The sequence below is a fragment of the Apodemus sylvaticus genome, chromosome 10 (genome assembly GCF_947179515.1).
Source record: "Apodemus sylvaticus chromosome 10, mApoSyl1.1, whole genome shotgun sequence".
In the NCBI taxonomy this organism is placed as follows: domain Eukaryota; kingdom Metazoa; phylum Chordata; class Mammalia; order Rodentia; family Muridae; genus Apodemus; species Apodemus sylvaticus.
Genome location: NC_067481.1, coordinates 1,515,651 through 1,528,908, shown reverse-complemented (window position 1 = coordinate 1,528,908; position 13,258 = coordinate 1,515,651). Strand labels below are relative to the sequence as shown.

The 13,258-nt window shown below is 50.3% G+C and overlaps 1 protein-coding gene across 3 annotated transcripts in view; it reads right to left on the bottom strand.

Moving 5' to 3' along the window:
* Positions 1–7,786, bottom strand: part of Csnk1d (casein kinase 1 delta) — a 34,864-nt gene extending 27,078 nt beyond the window's left edge. For 2 of the 3 annotated variants that reach the window (XM_052195888.1, XM_052195887.1), the window contains exon 1: positions 7,393–7,785. In XM_052195888.1, coding sequence (XP_052051848.1) covers positions 7,393–7,468 — 76 coding nt within the window. In that variant the 5' untranslated portion in view covers positions 7,469–7,785. Of the gene's footprint in view, positions 1–7,392 lie in introns of all 3 variants that reach the window. The other variant, XM_052195886.1, reaches the window with a different exon arrangement.
* Between the last annotated feature and the right edge of the window lie 5,472 nt (positions 7,787–13,258).

Genomic DNA, 13,258 nt, shown 5'->3' with positions numbered 1-13,258 from the left:
CGTGTCAAGTTGACACACAAAACCAGCCAGTACAATTGACCCCTTTGTCAACTTGACACACAAACACATCACTATTAAGCCTCAACCCTTACTTTCTTATTCATCCCCAAAATCTAAATTACTTTAAAAGTCCCACAGTCTTTACATATTAAAAGTTCAATCACTTTAAAATGTCCAATATCTTTAAAATTCAAAGTCTTTTAAAAATTCAAAGACTCTTAACCGTGGGCTCCACTAAAATACTTTCTTCCTTCAAGAGGGACACATATCAGGGCACAGTCACAACCAAGAGCAAAACTCAAACTCCAATGGTTCAATGTCTGGGATCCAACTCACAATCTTCCGGGCTCCTCCAAGGGCTTGGGTCACTTCTCCAGCTCCGCCCTTTGTAGCACACAGCTTGTCTTCTAGGCTCCAGCTACTTGTACTCCACTGCTGCTGCTGTTCTTGGTGGTCGGTACTGGCATCTCCAAAACACTGCTATCTTCCACTGTAATTAGGCTCCACCAATAGCCTCTCATAGGCTCTCTTCATGATGACAAGCCTCTGCTCCTATGCATGACCCCTTCAAGTCCTGGGCCATCAATTGCAACTGAGGCCGCACCTTCACCAATGGCCTTCGTGGCCTCTCACTGTACCAAGAGCCTCAGCTGCTCTTTGTGACCCCTTCATGCCTCCACAAAAAGTACCATCTGGGTGACTCTTACACAGTACCAAGTCCAGCCACAGCATAAAATACAACTGTGGCTATCTCTGGAACACACTCTTTGTGCTCTCAGAAAACACTTCCCAGAAGATTTCACCTCAGTGATGCTGGTCTCTTCTTAATCACCACTAATTTCTTAGCTCCAGCTAACCAGCATCAATAGTCCCAGTAACACAAAGGGTTGCTTTAGTGGTTCTGGTGTCTTATTAATCACAGCTGATTCTTCAGCTCCAGCTAACCAAAACCACAGAATCTTCACAATCAAAACATGACCACTGTAAGAGTCTTTAATCTTCCCTCTGAAATTTCACAAGCCAGGCCTCCATCTTCTGCACTGTTCTTAACATTGTCTTCCAAGCTCCTACAGAACTTTGCGAGCTCTTAATATCGAATGGATCATCTAGCCAAAGTTCCAAGGTCCTTCCACAGTCCTGCCCAAAACATGGTCAGGTTGTCACAGGAATACCCCACTATGCTGGTACCAATTTGTCTTAGTCAGGGTTTCTATTCCTGCACAAACATCATGACCAAGAAGCAAGTTGGGGAGGAAAGGGTTTATTCAGCTTACACTTCTGCACTTCCTTCTGTTGGTCACAAAAGGAAGTCAGGACTGGAACTCAAGCAGGTTAGGAAGCAGGAGCTGATGCAGAGGCTATGGAGAGATGTTCCTTACTGGCTTGCTTAGCCTGCTCTCTTCCTTAGGAGCCCGGAAGATTGTGAGTTGGATCCCAGACATTGAACAACTGGAGTTTGAGTTTTGCTTTTGGTTGTGACTGTGCCCTGATATGTGTCCCTCTTGAAAGGAAGAAAGAGATCCCAAGAATACCAGCCCAGAGATGGTACCACCCACAAGGGGCCCTCCCCCCTTGATCACTAATTGAGAAAATGCCCCACAGCTGGATCTCATGGAGGCATTTCCTCACCTGAAACTCCTTTCTCTGTGATAACAAAACCAGCCAGTACGTACGTACACGTATACGTGTACACACACACACGTACGTACACACACACACACACACACACACACACACACACGTACGTACACACACACACACACACACGTACGTACGTACGTACGTACACACACACACACACACACACACACACACACACGCCCGCAGGCCCTATCAGGAGGGTTATACTGAGTCCGATAGTCCAGAAGAGTAGATGGATATAGGATATACAAATTTAAGAGGACAGCACAAGGCCTACTCTAGGGACTGTGTCACCTGTGTAGAAAGACTCAGCAGCTCCACGTTCCATTTGTCTTCCAGGTGCCAATGCAGACTCACTGGTCTGCTCCCCGTATTTCTGTCCTATTGCCCCAGCGGGCCGCATCTTCTGAGTCCCCTTCCAGCATGCTAATCTAGTCCAGACCTTACACTGCTCCTGGGCCAAACAGATGGACCTAGGAACTCTGGGAGTGACATACACTACTGAAATGTACAATACCAGGTTCTCTACCATATATAAGTCTGATAAATGCTACCAGAAGGGGCACAGTACATAAAAGGTGCCACTGTAATCAAGGGTTCAGATGCAGAACAGATAAAAACATGTACTTGGGAGCCCTGAGGGTGAGCAGTCCAACAGGTTACATGAGCCTAACCCAGCATATCACACTGTCTAGGGCAGGGAGGGAACATTGAATGACAAGCCCAAATGCTGGTCACTCTCATCAGGATCTAGCTTGTCTGTACTGGAACGATGACCCAGTAGTTAAAAGAGTGCTGCCTGCTTTTCACAAGGACCTGGGTGTATTTCCCAGTATCTACAGGGCAGTCAATACCGTCTTATAATTCTCTTTTTGGATTTGTTTTTTTTTTTTTTTTGAAACAGGGTTTCTCTGTATAGCCCTGGCTATCCTGGAACTCACTCTGTAGACCAGGCTAGCCTCGAACTCAGAAATCCGCCTGCCTCTGCCTCCCAAGTGCTGGGATTAAAGGCGTGCGCCACCATCACCTGGCTCCATCTTATAACTCTTAACAGGATATTAGACATCCTCTTCAGCTTCCTCAGGTACTGCAAGCATGTGGTGCAGAGACATGTAAAGCAGGCAAAACACAATATATTTAAAAAGAGAAAAAGCCCAAATAACAACAACAAAACAGCTGGGCAGTGGTGGCGAACACCTTCACTGGGGAGGCAGAGGCAGGTGGGTACAGTCAGGAGATAGACAGGGCTGTTTTGAAAAACTGAAAAAAGAAAGAAAAGGAGTTTTATTCAATGTAGTCACACTAGGTATAACAACATAAAGGAATCTAGTGACTCCCCTGTCCCCATCAGTCAGTACTGACTTGAGGTTCAAAGCTGCCCTAGGGTTTTGACTATATAGGACATCTACAAATATGGTGGGCATTCAAGGCCTTGGGTGGACCCTCCTGAAACTTCAAACATAGGGCAAGTAGCAGGCAAAAATCAAGTTGTGGTCCCACCGTTATTGTCTCAGTTCTAGATCTGTCCTATAAGGTAGTCACAAAAGCCGTCAGAACTATGTGAATTCTTTCTGTACAGTCAGATCCTTTTTGGGTGGTACCAGGACTTCAGCCTTGACTCTTCTCCAACAATGGGTAAATTTAATTCTTGATGTCTCACTTCCCCAGCACAAGGGCCAGAGTGTAGATTCCAGCACCGATTTAAATGCCAGGTCCGTGGGCAGTCCACTTGTCACCCCTACAAGCAGGAAGCACAGATTGGATTTCGGTTTCAGGTGAGAGAGCTTGCCTCAATATATAGAGAGGAACTGAGAAGCCACTGACAGCTTCTGACTGCCACATGTATGTGTACCCTCTGTACACATGCACCCACATGTAAACACACATACTTGTAGGCACACCACACACATACACAATTTTTCTTAAAAGACATCCTTCCTGCTGTAGAAGGCCACTGTGAGATTGGAAGTACCACTCTCATTAACCACCAGTGTTGAGAAGCCATGCAAGGTTGTGAGGAGAAAAACCAGATGAAAATGCTATGAAGTTTTCACTCCCAAGGGGTTCTCAGGCACATCATGCAGTCTGACTGCACTGTCAGCTAATGTGCAGAGGAACCGGAATAATGGGCAAGGAACACAGTTATACAGTGGACAAGAAACTCCCATTTACCAATGACATCCTCAGACTTCACTGCTTGCTTCCAGAGGGGAGATAAGGATGAAAGTAGCTGCCAAAAACAGCGGGTAGCTAATGCTTGTCTTGTCTCTCTTGCACTTTGTAGGTTGGGCCTACACTGTTACTGAATAGACCTTCACTTCCTAACACCAGACAACGTAGACTCAAGCCTAGCCTACTGGGCAAACTCTTCCCTAAGCTACCCATGCCCCCTTAACTTCACTTAAGAGTATAATCTCTGTTTTAAAATATTACCTAGTAGGGACTGGAGAAATGGCTTAGCAGTTAAGAGCACTAGCTGCACATTAACAGTCTGTAACTCCAGTTCCAGGGGCTTCTATGCCCTCTTTTGGCCTCCAAGGGTACTGCATACATACAGTATGCTGACAAAACATTCACATAAAATTAAAAAAGGAGAGTTATCAAGTGGCACAGTACCAGCAAAAGGGCTTTCTACTGGTTCCCAATGCATCAGAAACATCAGTTCCAAAACAACACACGATGGGGTGAGGTTAGGACAGAGGGGATGACTGCTCAAGTCAGCAAACACTTCAGCCCAGGGGTCATCTCCAGGTATGTAGACAGCAGCACATTCTACATCTGGCTGGCTCAGACAGGACTGAGACTGGGTTTTCTAAAACCTGGGCAATCAAGAAACAGACCCATGATGCCACTTCTCTCCAAGGAGGTAGTTCTAGAGAAGTCAAGAACAATAACGTGGAAGGCCACTACAGACTTTCCTCCTGCCTGCTGGCATAGCAGGCCACCAGGGAAGGCACAAGCACAGGTTTAATGACTTATGACCACAGTTTAACATATTTCTATGTGAAAATGTTTCAGGAAGAAATATAAAAAGCCCCCAACTCCCAGATTTAAAACAGGGAGAACTCCACTGGAAGAATAAAGCGCTTTATGAAGAATACTAAAGTGGGAGAGTTTGGAATTGTTTTTCAACTATACTTGCCTAGAATGCATGTCACCCAGACTTTAAGATGAGGATCCACCTCCACTCATGCTCACACGGCTCCTGACCTGCGGTATGGGTATGGGTGAGCCAACCGACCCACTGTCTTCAGGTCCCCTGTCCCCAAACCGTCCTGCAGACCTGCTTCTCTAGCCTATCTTATTCTGAATCGCTCATTTCGTGTTCAGTTCCCCAAGGGGGTGGCTTGAAAGGACAGAAATGAGGGCTGACAGCCAAGCGGAGAGAGAAAGACTGGCAGTGCTTAATCCCCCCACAAAAGGCACACTGTAGGCCCTGCATGTTGGCACACATCACTCAGAAGGCAGATCTCTGAGATCAAGGCCAGCCAGGGCTACATCGGAAGACCATGTCTTACACAAATCAACAAAAAAACCTCACACCATGCCGGCTAAGCCAGTGACTCTAACTCTAGGATCCAGTGTCCATCTTGGAGCACAACAGAGGAATCACCAAATTAAAACTTTCTGGAAAAGGTTAGCTCATATAATCAAATGCTGTGCCCAAACCTGTGTCTAAGCCAGCCACCACCCACACACTTGCGGAAGACCCTGGGCAGGATATGTATCTGCTGGTTCCAAACAGTCTGTTAGCCCTTTGTCTTGTCCCTGATGTCCTGTCCCATGCTCTGGATGGAGGTGGTTTTCCCCCCTTTCTTTCCTTTCTTTCCCCCACTGTAGGAACCAGGTGGGGCAGAAGGGATGTGACTAAGTAAGCTGCCACCCCAGACACAGCTTGCACTCTCCTGGAGAAAGGTCCACACCTCTGAATGACATGTGACCACATAGCACAACCGGCTGTTAGAATCAATCTTCAGAAAGTACAAAACCTTTTGGCAAAATCTCAGGGAACAAGAAGTTTCAAAATACCTATTTTCTGATGCTCATGAAAGGGTGGCTAATGGATAGGTTTTCAGTATAGCTCCTATATCCTGAGGTTAAACTTCTGCCAAAATCTATTGTTCTATAAATAAGCCGAACAGCTCCAATTTACCCAGCACTTTGACTCCCAAACACTGCCGAGAAGGCATCTGGCTCACTACTTGGTTATAAATATTTAAATAAACAAACCCTAAGTATCTCTAAAGCATATTTTACTCATCAGACCACTCTGGCAAGAAGTTCAGGCTCAAAGGCATTCGTGTGGCACATAGCAGGGTCACCCTGTATGCTAACCAGGTACCATAAATACCTACGAACTACCCAAACGGGTCAGTTGTTCACCCCACACTGCCAGCTATCAAGGTCCTAAGAGGAGTTGGAGTGGAAACTCAAACTCGGGGAGTCTGAAAGGCAAGACCCAAAGCACTGCTTCTTCTTGATTCTCCATTAGAGGTGCAACAGCCAAACACATGCTGGGGACAGGCTACTGCTCAACAGAGAGCATGGTCAACTCTAACAGGAAGCTCACCAACAGAAGGCTCCAAGTTCTCAAGGGGCTTTGGAATAACTTATGATTCTACTAAGAAATGCAGAGTAAAGTTTTTTTTTAAATCCCCAACTATCAGATTTAAGCAAACCTTTAATTACACGTATGTACATGCATATTCGTTCACTGTTAAGTCTGACATAATCCATTATAGTTTAACCCAGAGTCTAGGATTCTCATATCTGAGAGTTCTGAAAGCCGCCATGAGAACTTCCACACCACTTCTCTCCCCTCTATTCTGCCAACATCTTGACACTGAATGTATCTGCACTCATTTCTGCTTATTTCTGGGTGTCCAGTAGTCAACTTAGATGCTCAACATATCCTGTACACCCCAACCAAACCAAGGCCTTTCAGGCCAGGCACAGGGAACATTTTCTGGAGTAAGGTGGCAGCCAGGTGGCTATGGGTGATCCCTTCGGTGGGTCAGCTAAGGGGAGATGCCATTGTGGAAAAGAGCAGGCCCCAGACAGCCCAAGAACCCTTAGAAATCAGCCGGTCATTTCCCCATTTCTGCCTGGGTCCCTACCCCACAGTACGTTTGTACTGTTGTGACATTTCTCCCACACGTAAAAACATCCAGGACGAAACCGCAAGGTTGAGGAATAGTAACAGACCCTTTGCGGAGTAGAGCATGGCCTTTGTTTACTGCGGTGACCTTAGGTGGGGGAGGATGCAGACGCCCGGCCCAGGCCCTGCCCCCTCCGGGCCCCACCCCCAGCCCTCCCCTGCCCCGCTTTCCCCTCCCCCTCCCCGCTGTCCCCCGGCCCAGGCCCGCTGTCCTTTTCCCACGCCCTCTGACACCCCACAGCCTCTTCCCGAGGCCCGCTGCCCACCGCCTCTAGGCCTTGTCCTTCCCCTCCCGGATCCCCGACCACTCCCCAGACACGCTCCGAGCTCTGTCCCCACGGTCCCGCAGTCCCCAAGCCCAGCTGTCCTTCGGCCTTTCCCCGCACCCCACCCCGACCCGCCGCGCCCAGCCCCCCGGCCGCGCTCGCACAGCGGCCGTTGGTGTCTGGCCGGGGCCAGTGGCCCGGGCCCTAGGACTGCGGGGATGCTGAGCGGTCGAGTGTCCACTACGGCCCTACGCAGGCCTCGGCCTGCCGGGGACCCCGCCCGCCGACCCGCAAGGCTCCCGGGTGCTCGATGGAGCCGGGCCTTACCGAGATAGATGTCTCCGAAGGAGCCGCTGCCGATCTTGCGGCCCAGTCGGTACCTGTTCCCGACCCTCAGCTCCATGGCAGCGGTGCGGCTCGCTACTGCCCGCCCGGCCGCTTCCTGGGTCTGCGCTCCGGGAGGCGGCGCCGCTGCTGCCGCTACTGCGGGTCCGGTCCGACTCCGCCCCCCTCACGGCCCCGCTTTCACCATCGCTTTCCGGTCGCCCCGTCGCTCTCAGCGCCTCAATACGGGGCGGATGGGACAGTCCGAGCGCCGCCGCCGCTGCTCCGGCCCCTGCCGGCCCCGCTCGCCCTCTCCCCGCCGCGGATGGACTCGGATCTTCCGGGCCTAAATCCCCCTTCAGCTGCCTAAAGGAGCCGCCGCCATCGCGCTGTGACGTCACTTCCCCTAGCAACCCAATGGGCGGGGCCACCGTCCTCGGGGGCGGGGCTTGGCTACTTGACGGATTGCGCAGTCGCAACCAGGCCTGTTTCTCTGTCCCAGTATGCACCATTCCTGCAGGATGACTACAGCTGGTCTCTTTGGTCTTCCCATTTGTCTTCAATAGAAGTCCGAGGAAGCTAAGCCATGTGTGTGGTAAGGAATGCCTGTAGTTCCAGCCCTTGGGAGTTCGAGACCTGTCTGGGCTACAGCGACCCTTCCCCTAAACAGACATAGAGAAGCCAAACAGCAGTTCCTTTTGTAAACCCGGGAAAGGCCCTTTGCTGATAGGGGAGCAGGGCAGAGAGGGCGGTCCAGGCCTGGCTCTGGGGTCACAGATAGACAGTTAGCTTTTGTAGGAATCACTAGTCCTGGGCTTTGAATGCTGCAAAACGTGCCTGCTGTTGCCTGCCAGCTTCTTGTACATCAAGGGTGGAAGAAGAGTAGTCTTCCTGGGACCCACGGTGAGCAGGAAGATAAATGTTGAGTTCACTGAGGGTGTAGAGGGTAAGTTCCAGACTCTGGTCTCTCTCCAGGGCCATCTGCCTGGAGAGCAAGTCAACATTTTTATCTGGTATGTATTGGATCTGAATGTTCTTCCTATCAAACTGAAACATGAGTTCTGAAGTTCAGGCTGACAGCCAGCTTCCAAGGCTTGGCTGTCCGTTCTGACCACTGGGGAGGGGGTTTGGAGGAGCTACTGCACAGGAGGTGACCGCTTTCCTAACCAGGGGACAGCTCCCTAACCAGGAGGGGACAGCTTTCCAAATAGATGCTTTTCTAGGCCCACTACCACCCATCCAGAAACACAAAGAGTCCCAGATCAATGTAATGGTTATATCTGGTCAGCTAGCACCCATAACACTCTAGCACTCTGCACATGACAGACGACACCTCAGCACCCCTGCCTCATAGGGTGAGCAATTGCCCTTCAGAAGCACACGGAGCTCGCCTGTCTCCTAGTCTCCTGGCTCCACCAGCCTTCCTTTTGGTGGTCCTGCCACCACAGTGCTCCCCAACCTGACACAGTTGGCAGTCAGGTTGGGGAGCATTACATGGTGTAGCTGGAGCCAGAAGACCCCAGAAGGCAAACTGACACTAGTGGTCACTGAGTGGCAGGTATTGGGAACTGCCTAGCTTTTTAGTCCAAGAGTCAAACTAGTAAAAGTAATATTACTGACAGAATTCAATTATAATTTTTTTTTCTGTTGATGAACACCACCTAACTTCTTCCGAGAAGCCTGTATATTGAACTGGAGACAGCAAACCTGGTATCTGGCCTAACCTCCCTCTTGACAACCTCAGGCCTGATCTTGGCCTAGTGGTCTCCCCTTTGGAGGCACTTGCTCTGTCTGAATAGGGAGCCAGGAGTGTGAGCTGCTGTCTGCCTGGGGTTCTGCACGCTCTTCCTTTTATTTGTAGTCAGGGCAGTCAGCTGATAAAGTGATCAACGTAACGTCTTGCTGCGTTTTACTTACTGGTTTGTCAGGAGGCAGTGCGTGGAAGAGGCCCCAGGCAGGACCATGCTCTGGGTTTGAAGGTCATTTGCAAGTGTCCTGTGCCAGGGCTCTTGGCTTCTCATCACTGCACCTTGCTCAGGAAGTGTGTGCCAAGGCCATAGCCATCCCCTGGGCATGCTGGGTGGGCGGGGACTGCGCAGACTGAGCTCACAGTGACTGTTCGCCACCAGCACCTCTGAAGCTCAGGTTCTTTCTACTCATGCCCCACCCTCTCACAACGGTGCTAGTAATTTGAACACCAAGTATCAGGCCTGTAGACCCTTCTCCTGCAGTAACAGTGCCCATGCAAAGGCCCACACAGGTGCTTAGCAAACATGCTATGTTCTGCTGGAAATAGCCTTGTTAGCTTTCTGGCTCATGGTGACCCTAAGCAAAACCCATACCAAGTACTCAATAAAATCAGCTTCACAAGTGACTCCTGTGATCAGATGCCCAGCCCAGTGTGGGGAATGAGGCCAGGCCAGCCCAAAACAAGACAACAAGGGACAGCCACTGTCTTGAGGGCCTGGGGTAGCTTCTGTGAGGTCCTGGCTATCCCCTCCTATCCTCACTTCCCAGCAAGGGTGCTGATTTAGGGTCTCCCTCAAAACTCATACCTGGACTGCATGAGTATGTTGTAGACTGGGCACCCCTGCCCAACTAAAGTCTATTTTAACCATAAAACCCCAACCGAGGCATAGTTGTCTCAGAAGGTCTGAGTAGCCCCCTTTGGAGTTGGGGAGCTAGGCAACTTTCCAGGTGCCCCCAACAACTTGGAGTATAGATTCCATCATGGCCTTGCTGAGCACTGCCCACTGGGCTTCACTGCGAGGGTCATGTGTCTGTGGATTCCCCCACCCCCAGTGCTTGTTTGTAGTATGTGTGAGCTTCCAAATTCATACCAGACCATCTGGCTTCAGCCCAGATTTCCCTAGCCTCCTAGGCCCAGGCCGAGGCTCCCCTTCACAATCCCAAGTTTGTAAGCTATGTCTGGTGAGTGGAGATCCAGCCTGCCTTTTATCCTGAGCCACCAGGGAAAGAGGAGACCAGGAACAGAATAAACACGCCATCCCACTTGGAACTAAGAAAGATGTCTCCTGTTGGGCAGCCTGTATGAATGTGTGTACCTGTATTTAATGAGAGTCCGCCTTCCGTGTGGCCTGCTCATGTGAATTCTGCAAGTCACAGTCATCGTATCAGCAGAAGTGTTCCGCCAGGCCTCTACCATGTTTTACCATGTTTTCTTTGAAGTCCTTCTAGGTTTATTCACTTTATTATGTGTGTGAATGCTTTGACTGCATGTATGTCTGTGTACCATGTAGGTGGTGGAGATAGAACCCAACTCCTCTGAAGAGCAACACAGTCTCTTAGCCACTGAACCATTGTGCCTCCAAACTCACTTCTTTATACTCCCCATGAGGAAGCCCAAAGTAGCACACACCTCAGGAGTGAACAGAGAGGCAAGGCTTAGACCCTAGGGACTCAGAATTGACATCTCCTTGCAGCCATCTGAACTCCAAGTGATGATCGAAAGAGCAGACACTCGTATTCTCCACCCAGTCTCATGGTACCAGTCCTTGTCAGGCAAGCGACAGACACAGGCTCTGTCTCCAGGATCAAGAAGGATGCTGCATGTGTATGGGCGCCTGTGTCCGAAGACCTGACTCTTGTTGGATACAGAATGAAAGGTGTGGAGATCCCTTCACAGCAATCACTGGAGCCCCGCTTTTCCTGGCCACTCAACTCCATTCTTCTCAGTTGACTGCTCTAACTTTTAAAAGTTTCTGCTCATGGCAGCATTCCTGGCCTCCCAATAGCGAATCAGTTCAGTTTGGTAAGAGATAATAGCTGGCAATTAGACAGTTCTTCCCACCCCCTCCATCAGCTCATAGGTCATAGATCACTGCCTAGCCCCGAGCTGTCACTCTGAAGACAGTTAGGAGGGAACTGGGTTGTTCACACAAATTGTGGTTGCCTCTCTTCCCCTGAGGTAGCCCCTGGGTCTCTTGGGGTCAGTGATAGGGGTTTGTACTTGGGGAGAAGGCCACCATTGGAAGCTGGCTTCCCAATGAGCATCCAAGGTCAAGGGTCCCTCTTGCAGCTCTGCCCTCCCCGCAGAACCACAGGAATGCCGATGCACTTTGCCCAGAGTGGCTCAGTGCTGTCATGGCTGGTGGGGTGGGTGAAGATGGAAAAGCCAACTCACAAGTGAATAGAAATTGACAAATTATCAAAAGACGTAGGGGTCTTATGATAGCATGAGAAGGTCCAGTAGTTGTTCAGCCCACGAGGCTGGATGTCTCAGCTGCTCCTCAGTATGCACTGGAATCCCAAAAGAGTAAGCTCCAGTGCCAGTGAAGGAATGGACAAGCCAGCCAGAATGAGCAAGCAGGCAAAGAGCGAAGGTTTCCTTCTTCCATGTCCTTCACAGGGACTGCAAGCAGAAAGTGTGGCTTGGATCAGAGTTGTACCTTCCAGCCTCAAAAGATCTGGATTAAAAGTAGTTCTTCCACTTCAAATGATTTAACTAAGACAAAATCTCTCACAGGTGCATAACCACTTGGGTTTTAGTTCATTCCAGATGTAGTGGACTTGACAACCAAGAATAGCCACCACAGTGATCACTGGTTGACCCTTAGGTCTGGTGGAGAACTGTCCCCGTGGAGAAGCCCCCAGTGGAACGTGAGGGTCACTGCATGAGCTGCCACCTGTGTGCATGCACACAAAGGTGGATGCGTGTTGGGCAAGCTAGTGCCCAGGCAAATGCTGACGGTAATCCCAGGAAGTTCTGGGCTTATTGCGCTCGGATGAGGCACAGGCACCTGTAAGAGCGGTGGGAAGCAGCACATTGAGTTCTCAGAAGCTCTGTGCCTGCCCTGATAACTAATGGCAGAGATGGGGATCCTTAGAGGCTGAAGCTTGGTGTTGAGTAACACTGCCGGAATAAAGCCCACACTCAGGCTCCCTCCTAATCTTGACTCTTGACCTGATGTAGTTTCTGTTGAGTACACTCAGATACGGATGTGTGTGTGTGTGTGTGTGTGTGTGTGTGCATATTGCAGTAGCTCTGGCACACGGTGGCCACGCTAGAGCTAGCTGTGTAGCTTTGGGTTCCTCTTAGCCCACCACTCTTCCCCCATATCCTCTCCTATCCTGATTCCTAGGCCTTCCTATCAGGTACAAGCCATGCCCATCAGTAAACCACTCTCAGCCCCAGCAGGTGACAAGAACTCCTGTCAGCATTGCAGCTGCCGTGGCAGAGCAGGCAATGCCGGGGGTGGGGGTGATACCTGCCTGGTCTGAAGGAAGTCTCAGTAGTCTCCAGATACTTCCTGCTCAGGCTGTGTCCCCAGCCCCTGTTACTGATTCAAGGCTAGGAGAATCATGCCTGTCTCTGGCCTGAGATCTTGCACTTTTCTTTCTGGCAGGGAAGCAGATGAGAGGCCCATAAGGTACCCCATGTGTCTAGGCACCAGCCAGACCAGCACGAGAGCTGGCACAGACACTGACCTGTGAGCTCCAACACCCCCATTATCCTTACATCTCAAGTCTGTGGGGCACTGACTGGGCAGTGAGTCACCAGCCCAGTTTCTCTTGGTTTGCCAAGGTGAGCACCCAGTTAGCTGGCTGCCAAGGGGACTTCCTCAGCACCTTCTCCATGAGGCCTACCCACCCCAACAGGCTTGGTTCCCAGTGGAGTCATCAGTGAAGGGGTGGGTGCTGGCAGCCTCTGATGATGGTGAACCCCTCCAGGCAAGATGTCACCCCCAGCTCAGCTGGCAGAGCTCTGTTCAACCTTGAGCATACTCACTGGAGGCCGCCAAAGAAAGGGTGTTGTAGTTTAAGGGAGTCTGGGGTGAAATCAGGGCAAGATTTTGAACCTCTCTAAGGAGGCTCAAAAGACCTGACTGGGAGGACAAGGCAGACGTAT